At 42.3% G+C, this 14,008-nt stretch overlaps 1 protein-coding gene across 1 annotated transcript in view; it reads left to right on the plus strand.

The window, feature by feature from the left end:
- Positions 1-14,008, plus strand: part of LOC120998917 (vomeronasal type-2 receptor 26-like) — a gene marked incomplete at its 3' end in the record, with an annotated part of 72,458 nt that overhangs the window by 46,838 nt on the left and 11,612 nt on the right. The window contains exon 3 of the mRNA XM_040429796.1: positions 7,179-7,302. Coding sequence (XP_040285730.1) covers positions 7,179-7,302 — 124 coding nt within the window. The remainder of the gene's footprint in view (positions 1-7,178; positions 7,303-14,008) is intronic.

Raw genomic sequence — 14,008 nt, forward strand, 5'->3', positions numbered from 1 at the left:
TTCCACAGACAGGATCAGTTTTTTGCTGGTTATTGTTCTGACGGATCAGAGGAAAGGCAAAATAATCAGTCAAGACAAACTTATGGTTGACGCCCTCTCCACTCTGTCTGGGGGGCTCTACTTGTGTAAGCGTTTAAAAGAACAGGTTTTGTAGACATCTATGTGGAATCAGCTGACGAGGGTGTAAAAGGAGATCTCTTCTTCTTGATGCTAACATCGACCTGTAAGGCTGAGTTCATAGTTATTTGGTAAATTTTGGCCCTGTGACTGCCTAAATAAGTGAAGTGTGCAGTGATTCTAAGAGCAACGCCTGTCATCTGCATGTCATACTTACTCACAGTATTATTTCACTGCCACAGCAGACTCCCTATGTGTGTTACTGCAAGGCACAGTGTTCTACTGTTACGCTGAGCGCTCCGGGTCCCCTGCTGGCCTCGGAGCGCTCACAGCGTATGCCCCCAGGCAGCACTCCAGCGTCTCGGCATGTGCGTCCTCGCTCTCTGGGGCGCGCGCGCGCCGTGACTCTTAGATTCAAAGGACCAGTGCACCAGTGATTGGTGCCTGGTCCAAAGGGGTTATTAAGGATTAAGGTTGTGAGAGGCAGTGCTGACTTAATTAGGCTGCACCTGTGCACTGCCCATTTATACCTTCTCCTCCCACAGCCTTCTGCCTGATCTTTGTGCCTTGTGCCTCAGAGAAAGCGTTCCCTACGATGTTAGTTTGCCTTACCTGTTGCCGTACCCGTTGCTACCGTCCACTCGCCTTTGAACCTTTGCCGCCTGCCCTGACCGCTGCTACGTCCGACTACGCTCTTACCTTCTCCCTGTGTACCACGCCTTATCAGTTGCCAGAGAGGTCGAGTTGTTACTAGGGGACACGACCTGGTAGTTACCGCCGCGGCAAATCCATCCCGCCTTGCGGCGGGCTCTGGTGAAGACCAGTAACTGCTTAGAACCGGTCCTCTAGTACAACCCGCGCCATCGCCTCTCTGGTCCAGAGGATTCACTACCTGTCCTGCCGGTTTGTGACATCTACAACACAATAAAGGCTCTCTGCAGCCAGGAAATAGCTGTTTTTTTATTTGATTTGCCGCAAATAAATTCAGATCGAACCAAATTTTTTTGAAAAATTCGGCGAACTGGCCAAATCAAATTTTTGAGAAATTTGCTCATCTCCAGTAATAAACACAGGTGCAAATAAACACTCCCTTCTACGAACAAACTTTACACTGATAGTGACACACTGAAATGTGCTGAATTGTGCAATTATGAATGGTAACAAAACTGAAAAAAAAATTTGATTCCCACAAACTCAATTAAACATGCTCTTTTATGAACACAATGCACACTGGTATTGACGAACCAAAAATGCGTTAAATTTCTCATGTATAAATGGTATTAAAATCGCAATTGTTTTTTTTTGTAATTAACAGACAATCAAACAATCCTTTCTACAAACACACTGCACACTGCATTTTACAAGTATTAACAATACCAAAATTGGATTTGCTTTTTTGTAATTAACATAGGGTCAATAAAATGTGCCATTCTACATACACTCTACACATTCTACACAACCTCAATTTAACTTGCCCTTTGATGGACACTCTGCACACTGGTACTGATGAACTAAAATGTAATGAATTGTGCAATTGCAATCAGTAGCAAAATTGTAACAGTTTTTTGCAGTTAATAGAAGCATAATTAAACGTTTGTTTCTACGAACACACTGCACATTGGAATTGATGTGCTAAAATACACTGAATTGTGCAATTATAAATAGTAGAAAAATGTAACAGAGTAATTAACTGGTTAAAATAAACATGCTCTTCTATAAACACAATGCATAGTGATATTGATGCCCTAAAATGCACTGAATTGTGCAATTTTTTTATATTATTAAAATTGCTGATGTTTTTTTGGAAACAAAAAGGAACATTTTGCAGTGTATGCTACAAAATATATATGCTGATGGTGGTTCTCAGAATATGTCTGTACAACACTTATTAATTGTAGCAGCTTTCTAACAGATTGTTGGAAAAAAAGGCTGACTCAAGCACAGTAAATAGGAGTACTGTTGTCACGGTCCCTCCCATAACAGAGGTTAGAAGCTCTGAGAGACTGGCGGCACGTGAGGTTATCTGACAGTCTCTCTGTTTCCACTTGTTGCAGTGTTGTTGTTAGTAATGGCCACACCTCTTATCCCATGTGTAGCTTGTGCTCATTACTGATCTCTATTTAGTCTGGACTCACACTTCTTACCATGCGGTTGATATTATCTGCCTGGAGTTGGAAGAGCTGGTGTGAGTCCCTCATCTGTATTCCTGCTCATCCATTTTCTATTGAAGACAAGTGTACTTCTCTTTGTATTTTGTTGTTCCCATTTGCTCGTTGTTTACTAGGCCTCAGAGAGACGCTGGTTCGTTCATCTGGGAAGGAATCAGTGGTCTCAGACCCAGTCACTACTCCTAGGGCTTTCCAGGGTTTCTAAGGCCTAGATTTCTGGTGTATGAATATTACCACCTTCAGGGTCTATTCATTATGACAGGAGTCAGGGCAAGGTTTAGGGTTTCCTAGGTGGTGACCTCTACCCTTTTTCTAGCCGTGAGGCCTAGTTTCTGGTCTTTTTCCTTCTGTTGTAATTCTGGTGTTCCTTCCCTCCCCCTGCCTTGTGACAACTGTCTTTGAATGATCTTAGTGCAGGGTCTTTGTGTCTGCAGTGCCAGCCATAAACAGCTGCCCCCCCCCCCTGTAAGACATCCAGTCCCAGTACACTAACTGTTCCTATGCACTCCCTATTGATACAACCTGAATTTCTACCTAGTAGTTCAATCTACCTAAGTCAACTTCACTGTCCCTGCAAGGACCTAAGATGACTGGCTTGTGTCTGCAATCAGTGTCTGGCAAACACATCTTCTCACATCAGTGGCTGAGCTTCACAGCTAGCACATAGCCTAATAGACCAGCAAATATTCTGCCTCCTGATTGGCTATCAGGCGGCCTGCAAAGATAACATGACCTGTCAGAGTCATGTGATCTTTCATCCTTATACTCCTTGTCCTGTTTCCCTCTTTATTGTACTTAATTTTGAAAGTAAAATGATCAGTGCTTATTTAGGCAATTATGATTCATTTGGAAGAAACATTTTGTGAGATTCAGTTAGAATCCTGTTAGTGTAGAAAAGATTTCCTCATCTCATGACCCAAATTAAAATTTTATGACCAATTTCAAGAAATTCGCTCATCTCTGTTTTTTATTATTTTGAGGTATCTCATGCTACAGCTACAAGACTGGTGTTCGAGATGCCTGGCTTGATAAATCTCCTTATTTTGTCCGTGTGTACAGAGTCTCTGCTGTTTCTTCACTTTGTTAAAATTATATAAATGTTACAGTTTAGGAACATACATAATATTCGTCATTTAGAGGTATTTCTAAATTGTGAACATTTTTTCTAGGGTACTAAACATTCCTTCTGCATTTATACCCAAAGCTATTAAAAGAGCTTAGCGGTGAACTAACAAAATCATTAACAGATTTATTTAACCAATCACTGGTAACAGGAGTCGGCCTCGAAGATTGGAAATTAGCAAATGTTGTGCCCATTCACAAGAAAGGTAGTAGGGAGGAATCGGGCAACTATATGCCAGTAAGCCTGTGTAACACCCCAGAGTTGTGTTACAAAACTTTTTTACCCCGCTACAACCTGTTAAGTGTATTAACCTTGTCATCAAATATAATTTCACATAATATTCTCACAAATGTGCATTGTAAAGCCTTGTAAATATATATTGCTGTAATTTCTATGTTCACCAGCAGGTTGCAGCAATGTGTTCAGCAAGGACTTAGCTACAGTTTTGTGTTTCTGAGCTGGAATAGTTCATTCTAGTTTAGCTCCCCTCTCTATGAGCAAAGTGGGCTGCTCCCACATCCTGCCTCATGGGTGGAGAAGGAAGTTAGAGTGAGTGTGCCAGCCACCCCGGCTAGGGTAAGGCTGTGCGTGTTAGGAGCTCCCAGATATAGTGATCCAAAGCAAGATCTTGTCTCGGCTGAGACAATTGATCATCATCCCCAGCCTGGGTCCTTCAGTTTCAGCTGGAAGAAAGCAAGCAGACCACTCTAGTTACAGGAAGAAGCATACCCTGTGAAGCTAACTGTGAGTACAGACCAGAGACCCAGGAGAAGACATATTCCTCCTCAGCTGGTCAGTCCCCAGAAAGCAGAAGATAAGTGCAGAAGTCAAATTCCTGCCACATTACAGAGCTAACAAGCAGACGTCCTTTTCCTGCAAGCTCTAGGCACATGATAGAGCAGAAGATATATTCCTGCCACACATTGCCAATACCTGCTGGGACCAAAGACTATTGCTGTACCTTGCTTGGATGAAAGCTACCACCAGTAAAGACAAGTTTGAACTTTACCAAGGTCTGGATCTCAATTACTGCTGCAAATCCCTCTATTACTCCTACTAGCATCACACTCATTTTATTGCAAGTGAGCCAGGATCCAGGAGTCCAGCCGTACCCAGGTAGGGGACACCATTGACACCATTACCATTACCCCACTCTGGCATTCCTAACCTGGTACGGGAGTTACAACACCTTAAAGGGCCCTGTGTTAGTACCCTGCGCACGCTGCAATTGGCGTCACAAACAAAACTATAAACTATCACCTACACCTGACCTAGCCATTGCATACGTTGGCGTCAGAGTGCTTTCCCCGGTCCAGCTAACCGCACCTGACATCAATAGTGGGGAAATTAATGGAAACCATACTTAAGGAGAGGATTGTGGAACATCTAAAATCCCATGGATTGAATGATGAAAAACAGCATGGGTTTACTTCAGGGAGATCATGTCAAACTAATCTTATAGATTTTTTTGATTGGGTGACTAAAATAATAGATGGCGGAGGTGCAGTAGACATCGCTTATCTAGACTTTAGTAAGGCTTTTGATACTGTCCCACATAGAAGGCTTATCAATAAACTGGAGTCTTTGTGCTTGGACTCCTATATTGTTCAATGGATTAGGCAGTGGCTGAGGGACAGACAACAGAGGGTTGTAGTCAATGGAGTATATTCAGACCATGGTCTTGTTACCAGTGGGGTACCGCAGGGATCTGTTCTGGGACCCATATTGTTTAATATCTATATCAGTGAAATTGAGGAAGGCCTCGATGGTAAGGTGTGTCTTTTTGCTGATGACACAAAGATTTGTAACCGGGTTGATGTTCCTGGGGGGATACAAAAAATGGAAAAGGATTTAGGAAAACTAGAGGAATGGTCAAAAATCTGGTAACTAAAATGTAATATTGATAAGTGCAAGATAATGCACCTGGGGTGTAAAAACCCAAGAGCAGAATATAAAATCTGTGATACAGTCCTAACCTCAGTATCTGAGGAAAGGGATTTAGGGGTCATTATTTCAGAAGACTTAAAGGTAGGCAGACAATGTCATAGAGCAGCAGGAAATGCTAGCAGAATGCTTGGGTGTATAGAGAGAGGAATTACCAGTAGAAAGAGGGAGGTGCTCATGCCGCTCTACAGAGCACTAGTGAGACCTCATTTAGAGTATTGTGCTCAGTACTGGAGACCATATCTCCAGAAGGATATTGATACTTTGGAGAGACTTCAGAGAAGAGCTACTAAACTGGTACATGGATTGCAGGATAAAACTTACCAGGAAAGATTAAATGACCTTAACATGTATAGCTTGGAAGAAAGACGAGACAGAGGGGATATGATAGAAACTGCTAGATACATAAAGGGAATCAACAAGGTAAAAGAGGAGAGAATGTTTAACAGAAGAAAATTTGTTACAAGAGGACATAGTTTTAAATTAGAGGGGCAAAGGTTTAAAAGTAATATTAGGAAGTATTACTTTATTGAGAGAGCAGTGGATGCATGGAATAGCCTTCCTGCAGAAGTGGTAGCTGCAAATACAGTGAAGGAGTTTAAGCATGCATGGGATAGGCATAAGGCCATCTTTCATATAAGATAGGGCCAGGGGCTATTCATAGTAGTCAGTATATTGGGCAGACTAGATGGGCCAAATGGTTCTTATCTGCCGACACATTCTATGTTTCTATGTTTTCTACTGTATTTTGCTTCCATCTGCAAGACATAGTTTCCTTGTTATTTAAGGCCTTATGCACACCGCCGGATTTTCCTTCCACATCTAATCCACATTTTTAGCGGTTCAAATTCGGACACATTAATTTCAATTGTCTGCGGAAAAAAAAAATAATAGTAAAAAAAACGTGCTACACTTGTCCGTTATGCAGAAAAGGATAGGACACTTCTATAAAAGGGAGAAAGAACATGATGACATGTACAGTACACTGCCGGTATGCATGTTTTGAGGATCCATAGTTTGTGAACCACAAAACACATATGGTCATGTGCATGAGGACTAAGTCAAGAACTTTGAAAACAGAATACCTGCTGCATACTGTACATTTTGTAGTCTAAGGCCTCTTGCACATCTCCTTTACCAGTGTCCGGCAGGCTGATCCAGCAGAAAACAAATTGACAGTCCCATTAACTACAATGGTATCCAATGGAGATCTGGCTGCTACCCAGCACATATACATGCAGTGTTTGTCTGAACAGTGCTAAAAACCAACTCACAGCACAGTGCATTGGTGATACCACCATGGAGGCATGTGAGAGTCAGGCTGTGAGTTGGTTTTTAGCAATGTTCAGACCTTGTTTACACACCACAGGTAGTTTAGTGGTAGGACCCCATGCTTGCTGAGACACCGTGACCAGGTGCATGAGGGGCTCCGATATGTTCCTGACTGGAAGATATTGGCAAAGTCCTCAGCTTTTAACATTGGCTTGAGGAATTAGCTAGTATTGTCAGTTGTGTATTTATGTAACTCACAGAAATTGGGACCTGCTTAGAAATCTATACTCATCTAGTCCCCATTGCTCGGTTCTGACTCCCTCGCTCCAGGGCTCTTCGTTGGACTTCTGGTCTCTATATGTCAACTTCCTGCATGGACAGGGTCACTTTATCCTCTGTTTCCACTGAGTGGCCTCAAAGGTGACATATCTCCAAGAGTATGGATTCCTCTACAGGTCCCAATATCTGGAGTTTATATATTATAAAAGGGAGAGCACCTTTATGTCTCAAAAGTCAAGCATTAAATACGGTATATGTGTATATGACTTTTTCAGACACCGCGCTCCACCTGTAGTGAGAGTTGCCTCCATGGATACTGGAAAGTCCTACTGGAAGGAAAACAGAAATGCTGCTACTACTGTGCCCCCTGTGCAGAAGGCGAGATCTCCAACCAGACTGGTGAGTAGAGACAATTTCACATGAAAGTACAAATCTACAAGATGGGCATTAGCACCGATCAGACAACATTCATTTTGAGCTCATGTGTTCTGATGTAGCCAACATTATCCTGGCTCCAGGCATGCCAGGAGGGTCACTGTAACATGATCACTGTAATATCATTTTGTTGCATTAGCGCGTTAAGCCAGTCAAGATAACATTGGCTACATCTGTATGTCGGGTAGATCAGTCATATTTTGGAAGGGGCCATTTTGCTAGTTTCCATTCCTCCAGGTGTTTAATATGAATATCATATAGAGGAATCCATATTTTTTTTCATTCTCCATAGAAGGTTTTTTGTAAAAGGGATAAAAGTAGTTTAGATGGAATTGATCAATATAAATTTCACAAAAATTCTTCTGCCAAACAAATCCGTAGATTAGGCAATTTGCTTTTTAGGAATTTCCAAAACAGTGATTGCCATTTTACTGTTAAGATGCAAGAGAAATAGAGCGGGGAAGATGGGGAAGACAGATCACATGACTCTGGGGGAAACCCTGGCTGGCGGGCTTTGCAGACAGCCTATCATGTGGCTGGATAGATATTGTCCCATCAGGCTCTGTGGTCTGTCTGAAGCACAGATGCCATTGTGAACTTGTGTCACATGAGTCTGTCTGACTCGGCAGACGCCAATTACAAACTCAAGCCAGCCATCTTAGGGTATTGCAGGGATAGTATAGGGACATACTTAGTTTGGTAGATTGAACTAATAGGTAGAAATGTCAGGGTTTTATCAGTAGAGGAGGAGAACATAGGGGCATTGTTCTGTGTGATTACCTTACAGTGAGGGCATCTAGAGCTGTTCATGTAATGCACTGCAATCACAGAAATCTTGCAGAGCCTCAAAAAAGATATTTTTATATTGTGCATGAGTAGCTAGCCTTTTTATCTTTATTTATAAAACCTCACCATCAATAGTTAGTGTTTTATAGTCCTATGCACAGTACCCCCAGCAGCACACGTTTTGCTGGATATTCTGTGCAGTTGCACTTTTTTGTTTTTACAAACTAGTTGCAATTTTGCTCCTGTTCAGCACATTTCAGTGCATCAATATCAGTGTGTTTCTAGAAAGGCCTTCTCCCCACCCACCCAAGGCTTCTTCCCTGCATCACTGTGATGTCGGGGGAGGCAGCCTTGGGAAGTTAGGGGAATAGCAGACAGCGGGGAAATGTGGCGGAATTAAGCACTTTAAAAAGGAAAGCCTGCCCAATGGGAACTTGGAAGCTGTTTTTCATAGGAATAAAAGTGCTTTTCCTGGACATGAAAACACATCCAGATGACATAAAGATATGGTTATAATGCTTTTGCAATGTTCTGATGGCCATTGCTGGTAGCTATATTAGTGAAATTTACATGACAGACTCAGTTATCAGGTGGGGACAAACATGGACAGTGAGCCCTTAGGCTAGAACCCAGCCCGCTGTCCCTACCTACGTGCAGTAGAAGCCCTATATAGCTAGACCGCAACGGGTCGACAGTCCCTACGCTATTTAAGTGCAGAGATGCACTAACAAACAAGACAGACAAACAAAATACCAGAGTCGTACATACATGGGTCAGAACCAGACAAGCTATGGAGTACCAAACCAGATACAGAGAGTGGTCAGAAGAGTCAGAGGAACGAGTCCCTGGATCAGAACCTGATAGGTCCATTACTCGGAGCTCCATTAGTCAGAAACACTAGCACACAGTAAGAGCAGCTGAGCATTCAGCCCATTGCTAATATCCCCCAGCACACGGCAGCTGCAAGAAGAAACAGAGTATTGCATCCTGTTGCTAAGGATGCTGTCGTGTCACCAGGGGGCGTGGCTCCAGCACCGCTGAAACCCGGACAGGTAAGTTTCTTATAGACTCCCTTTAAATTTATCTCCTTTTCAAAATGACTGAGCCCTTTCTGTGGACTTCTGGGGAGGCAGATTGGAGCAGTGGCTGGAAATGGCCCAGTGTGCTATCATTGAAGAAAAAACAGAAAGGTCCAGCCTCTAAAAATCAAATTTCTTTATTCCAGCGGTTAAAAAGTTTTCCATACACAGGACAGTAGTACACAATCTACACGTTTCAGACTCACAAATTACAGTCCTTACTCATGACATGACTGTAATTTGTGAGTCCGAAACGCGACCGTGCTTCTGGGAGTCGCTTTTTTTTAGGTGAGAGCTGCTACCTTTGTATGCTCTATATTTCTAAGTGTGCTATCATTTTACCATATCTTGTCCAGCCTCCAGTATACTGTTATAACGGGTATTCAGTGAGGCAAGTGGCGCCACCACCAAAATGTAATTCTGCTATCAATGTGGCATTAATAGCTGTATATAAGAATTGTCTAGTTTTTAAAATTTCACGCAGTTCCATGCCTTCACTCAAATATAATTCTGCTATATGACTAATACTTCTGGACGGCTTTCTGTATAAAACTGTCCTCTTCTTAAACAGGTTGCACAGTTATGTGATTTGTCTAAAATGTTATTGTCCTTTATTACAGCAGTATTTCTTCTCAGCTCTCTGTAAAATTTGACGTTTCTAAATTTTACACAGTTCTGCACCTTCACCCAAATTGTATTCTTCTCTATGGCATTGGTACTTTTGGCCATTTGTCTGTAAAAACTGTTTAATTTTCAAAATGTCGCACAGTTCCACGTCTTTATAATATTTAATGATGCTATATGATATTCACACTTGCTTGAACTAGATGGACTTATGTCTTTTTTCAACCGTATGTAACTTCTAACCATCTGTACATTTTTATGTACATTAAAATTGTTTAAAATTGTCTCGTTGTCTACATGACTGTGTGTGCCTTTCCTCCAGAACATACTCTGTTAACATGCAGTGGGTGTGGATCCATTTTACCAATAAACCGGTTTGGTTAGGAGTAACACTAAACACATGATCCTGTTAGTCCTGTGGTATTCACTCTTTAACCCCTGGATCCCAACTTAGCTGAGGAGGAGCCACCAAACCACTACCAATTAAGATAGTTCTAGTGCATTTGGTGGCTGACCAACAGGGTCGGACACACCAGTGAAAAGCACTGAAGGATCAGGTAATATGTGTAGTCAGGAGATGGGCCGAGGTTAGAGCAGGCAGCATACAAGGATACAAGGATAGAGACAAGGCTGAGATCAGGACAGGTGGCAGTAGGGTAATCCAAGAAACAGGTTTAGATCAGGGAAGGCAACTAGAAGTCAGAGTCGGTAGTCAGGCTGGAGTAAGGTAAATGGGTAGTCAGACAGAAAACACACTTTAGCGTTTTACTAGAGACTAGAAAACCTAAAACTCAAGCTCCCTTTCAGAGGGGAGGGCAACTTAAATACCTAGGGACAGGGTGGGAAAGGATTTGGACGTGCGCATGCTGACTTTTCAAGAGGCTGAGAGTAAGCATGCATATGCACTATAGAGCAGGCCTGGAAGCCTTTAAAGTAGGATTGGCTCCAGAAGACCATGGTGGGTGGAACCAGAGCTGTGGAAGGAAGAGGAGTGGGGCCACTGTGAGTAGTGCAGTGCCTGGGCCTACAGGAAGGAGTGAGGCAGCGGTGGGCAAAGGATATCAGTACAACACTATTTCCTGACCACATGGACTTCTGGAGAGGAAAATTGAAACAGTGACTAGAAGTAGCCCACTTTGCTATTGCTGAGTTGTCTTGTCAATACTTCACTGTGATTTCAGAGAGAGGTTTCAGCTCAGCAGGTGCCGTTATTACACCCAAATAGGCAACATTGTCCTGCACCATTGTCGAAAACATTACCTTTATCAAAATGAATCAGACACATGGATGCCTGAGGATTTGCACACATTTTACCATGATGACAATGAATAGATCTGCTATTGTTGACAGTAGATGTTTATCACCAACCTAATGAAGCAACTGCTGATAAATGTATATGTATCCTAAGATAAATGTGAGTAAATGGGCCAGTTGTTCTAACACCATAACATTTCAGTATAAAAACTGGCCATGAAATACAAAGAAATTGTAATCAAGGGAATGTTATGGCAGTTGGTGTGGAAACACTGTACCAACCAACCGGTTTGACTTTGGGCTAGATCTAAGGGTGTTATCCAGCCAGTCCGCAGGTATTTACACTTTATCCCCAAACAGGGATTTAGACTTCACTGCTGGGAATCACCAGGCCGCTACCTTCTGGAATAATCCCAATGTGGTTGGGAAGCTGACTTTTGGGAGTCAGAGACACTGGTTCAGGGCACCGAGAGATCAATCAAACTCATAGTCAGTGACAGGCCAAGGTCAGGACAGGCAGAATCCATGCAAATTTGAGAACCATAACCAAGGTCACGGCAAGCGGCACTGGATCAATATGAAAAATCATGCACAGGTCAGGTTAGGCAACAGAGAAACAATCAAGAAACAGGCAGAGGTAGGCACCACTACCAGGGAAGATGCCTTAAATATCTACTGGTTGCTAGTCATTGGTTGGTGAAGATTAGGATATAAAGCAGCAGCAGTGAGCTTGAGCCGCCTGTGTAAATGGGGAATTATCATACAGTCAGGTCCATAAATATTGGGACATCGACACAATTCTAACATTTTTGGCTCTATACACCACCACAATGGATTGGAAATGAAACAAACAAGATGTGCTTTAACTGCAGACTGTCAGCTTTAATTTGAGGGTATTTACATCCAAATCAGGTGAACGGTGTAGGAACAGTTTGCATATGTGCCTCCCACTTGTTAAAAGAACAAAAGTAATGGGACAATTGGCTTCTCAGCTGTTCCATGACCAGGTGTGTGTTATTCCCTCATTATCCCAATTACAATGAGCAGATAAAAGGTCCAGAGTTCATTTCAAGTGTGCTATTTGCATTTGTAATCTGTTGCTGTCAACTCTCAAGATGAGATCCAAAGAGCTGTCACTATCAGGGAAGCAAGTCATCATTAGGCTGAAAAAACAAAACCAACCCATCAGAGAGATAGCAAAAAACATTAGGCGTGGCCAAAACAACTGTTTGGAACATTCTTAAAAAGGAGGAACGCGCCGATGAGCTCAGCAACACCAAAAGATCTGGGAAGACCACAGAAAACAACTGTGGTGGATGACCAAATAATTCTTTCCCTGGTAAAGAAAACACCCTTCACAACAGTTTTCCAGATCAAGAACATTCTCCAGGAAGTACAGTTGCAAGAAAAAGTATGTGAACCCTTTGGAATGATATGGATTTCTCAACAAATTGGTCATAAAATGTGATCTGATCTTCATCTAAGTCACAACAATAGACAATCACAGTCTGCTTAAACTAATAACACACAAATAATTAAATGTTACCATGTTTTTATTGAACGCACCATGTAAACATTCACAGTGCAGGTGGAAAAAGTATGTGAACCCTTGGATTTAATAACTGGTTGAACCTCCTTTAGCAGCAATAACTTCAACCAAACGTTTCCTGTAGTTGCAGATCAGACGTGCACAACGGTCAGGAGTAATTCTTGACCATTCCTCTTTACAGAACTGTTTCAGTTCAGCAATATTCTTGGGATGTCTGGTGTGAATCGCTTTCTTGAGGTCATGCCACAGCATCTCAATCGGGGTGAGGTCAGGACTCTGACTGGGCCACTCCAGAAGGCATATTTTCTTCTGTTTAAGCCATTCTGTTGTTGATTTACTTTTATGCTTTGGGTCGTTGTCCTTTTGCAACACCCATCTTCTGTTGAGCTTCAGCTGGTGGACAGATGGCCTTAAGTTCTCCTGCAAAATGTCTTCATAAACTTGGGAATTCATTTTTCCTTTGATGATAGCAATCCGTCCAGGCCCTGACGCAGCAAAGCAGCCCCAAACCATGATGCCCCCACCACCATACTTCACAGTTGGGATAAGGTTTTGATATTGGTGTGCTGTGCCTCTTTTTCTCCACACATAGTGTTGTGTGTTTCTTCCAAACAACTCAACTTTGGTTTCATCTGTCCACAGAATATTTTGCCAGTACTGCTGTGGAACATCCAGGTGCTCTTGTGCAAACTGTAAACGTGCAGCAATGGGTTTTTTTTGACAGCAGTGGCTTCCTCTGTGGTATCCTCTCATGAAATCCATTCTTGTTTAGTGTTTTATGTATCGTAGATTCGCTAACAGGGATGTCAGCATATGCCAGAGACTTTTGTAAGTCTTTAGCTGACACTCTTGGATTCTTCTTCACTTCATTGAGCAGTCTGCGCTGTGCTCTTGCAGTCATCTTTACAGGACGGCCACTCCTAGGGAGAGTATCAGCAGTGCTGAACTTTCTCCATTTATAGACAATTTGTCTTACCGTGGAACAGCAAGGCTTTTGAAGATACTTTTATAACCCTTTCCAGCTTTATGCAAGTCAACAATTCTTAATCATAGGTCTTCTGAGAGCTCTTTTGTGCGAGGCATCATTCACATCAGGCAATGCTTCTTGTGAAAAGCAAACCCAGAACTGGTGTGTGTTTTTTATAGGGCAGGGCAGCTGTAACCAACACCTCCAATCTCATCTCATAGATTGGACTCCAATTGGCTGACACCTCACTCCAATTAGCTCTTGGAGATGTCATTAGTCTAGGGCTTCACACACTTTTTTTTACCTGCACTGTGAATGTTTACATGGTGTGTTCAATAAAAACATGGTAACATTTAATTCTTTGTGTGTTATTAGTTTAAGCAGACTGTGATTGTCTATTGTTGTGACTTA

Source organism: Bufo bufo, chromosome 4 (genome assembly GCF_905171765.1).
Source record: "Bufo bufo chromosome 4, aBufBuf1.1, whole genome shotgun sequence".
Classification (NCBI taxonomy): domain Eukaryota; kingdom Metazoa; phylum Chordata; class Amphibia; order Anura; family Bufonidae; genus Bufo; species Bufo bufo.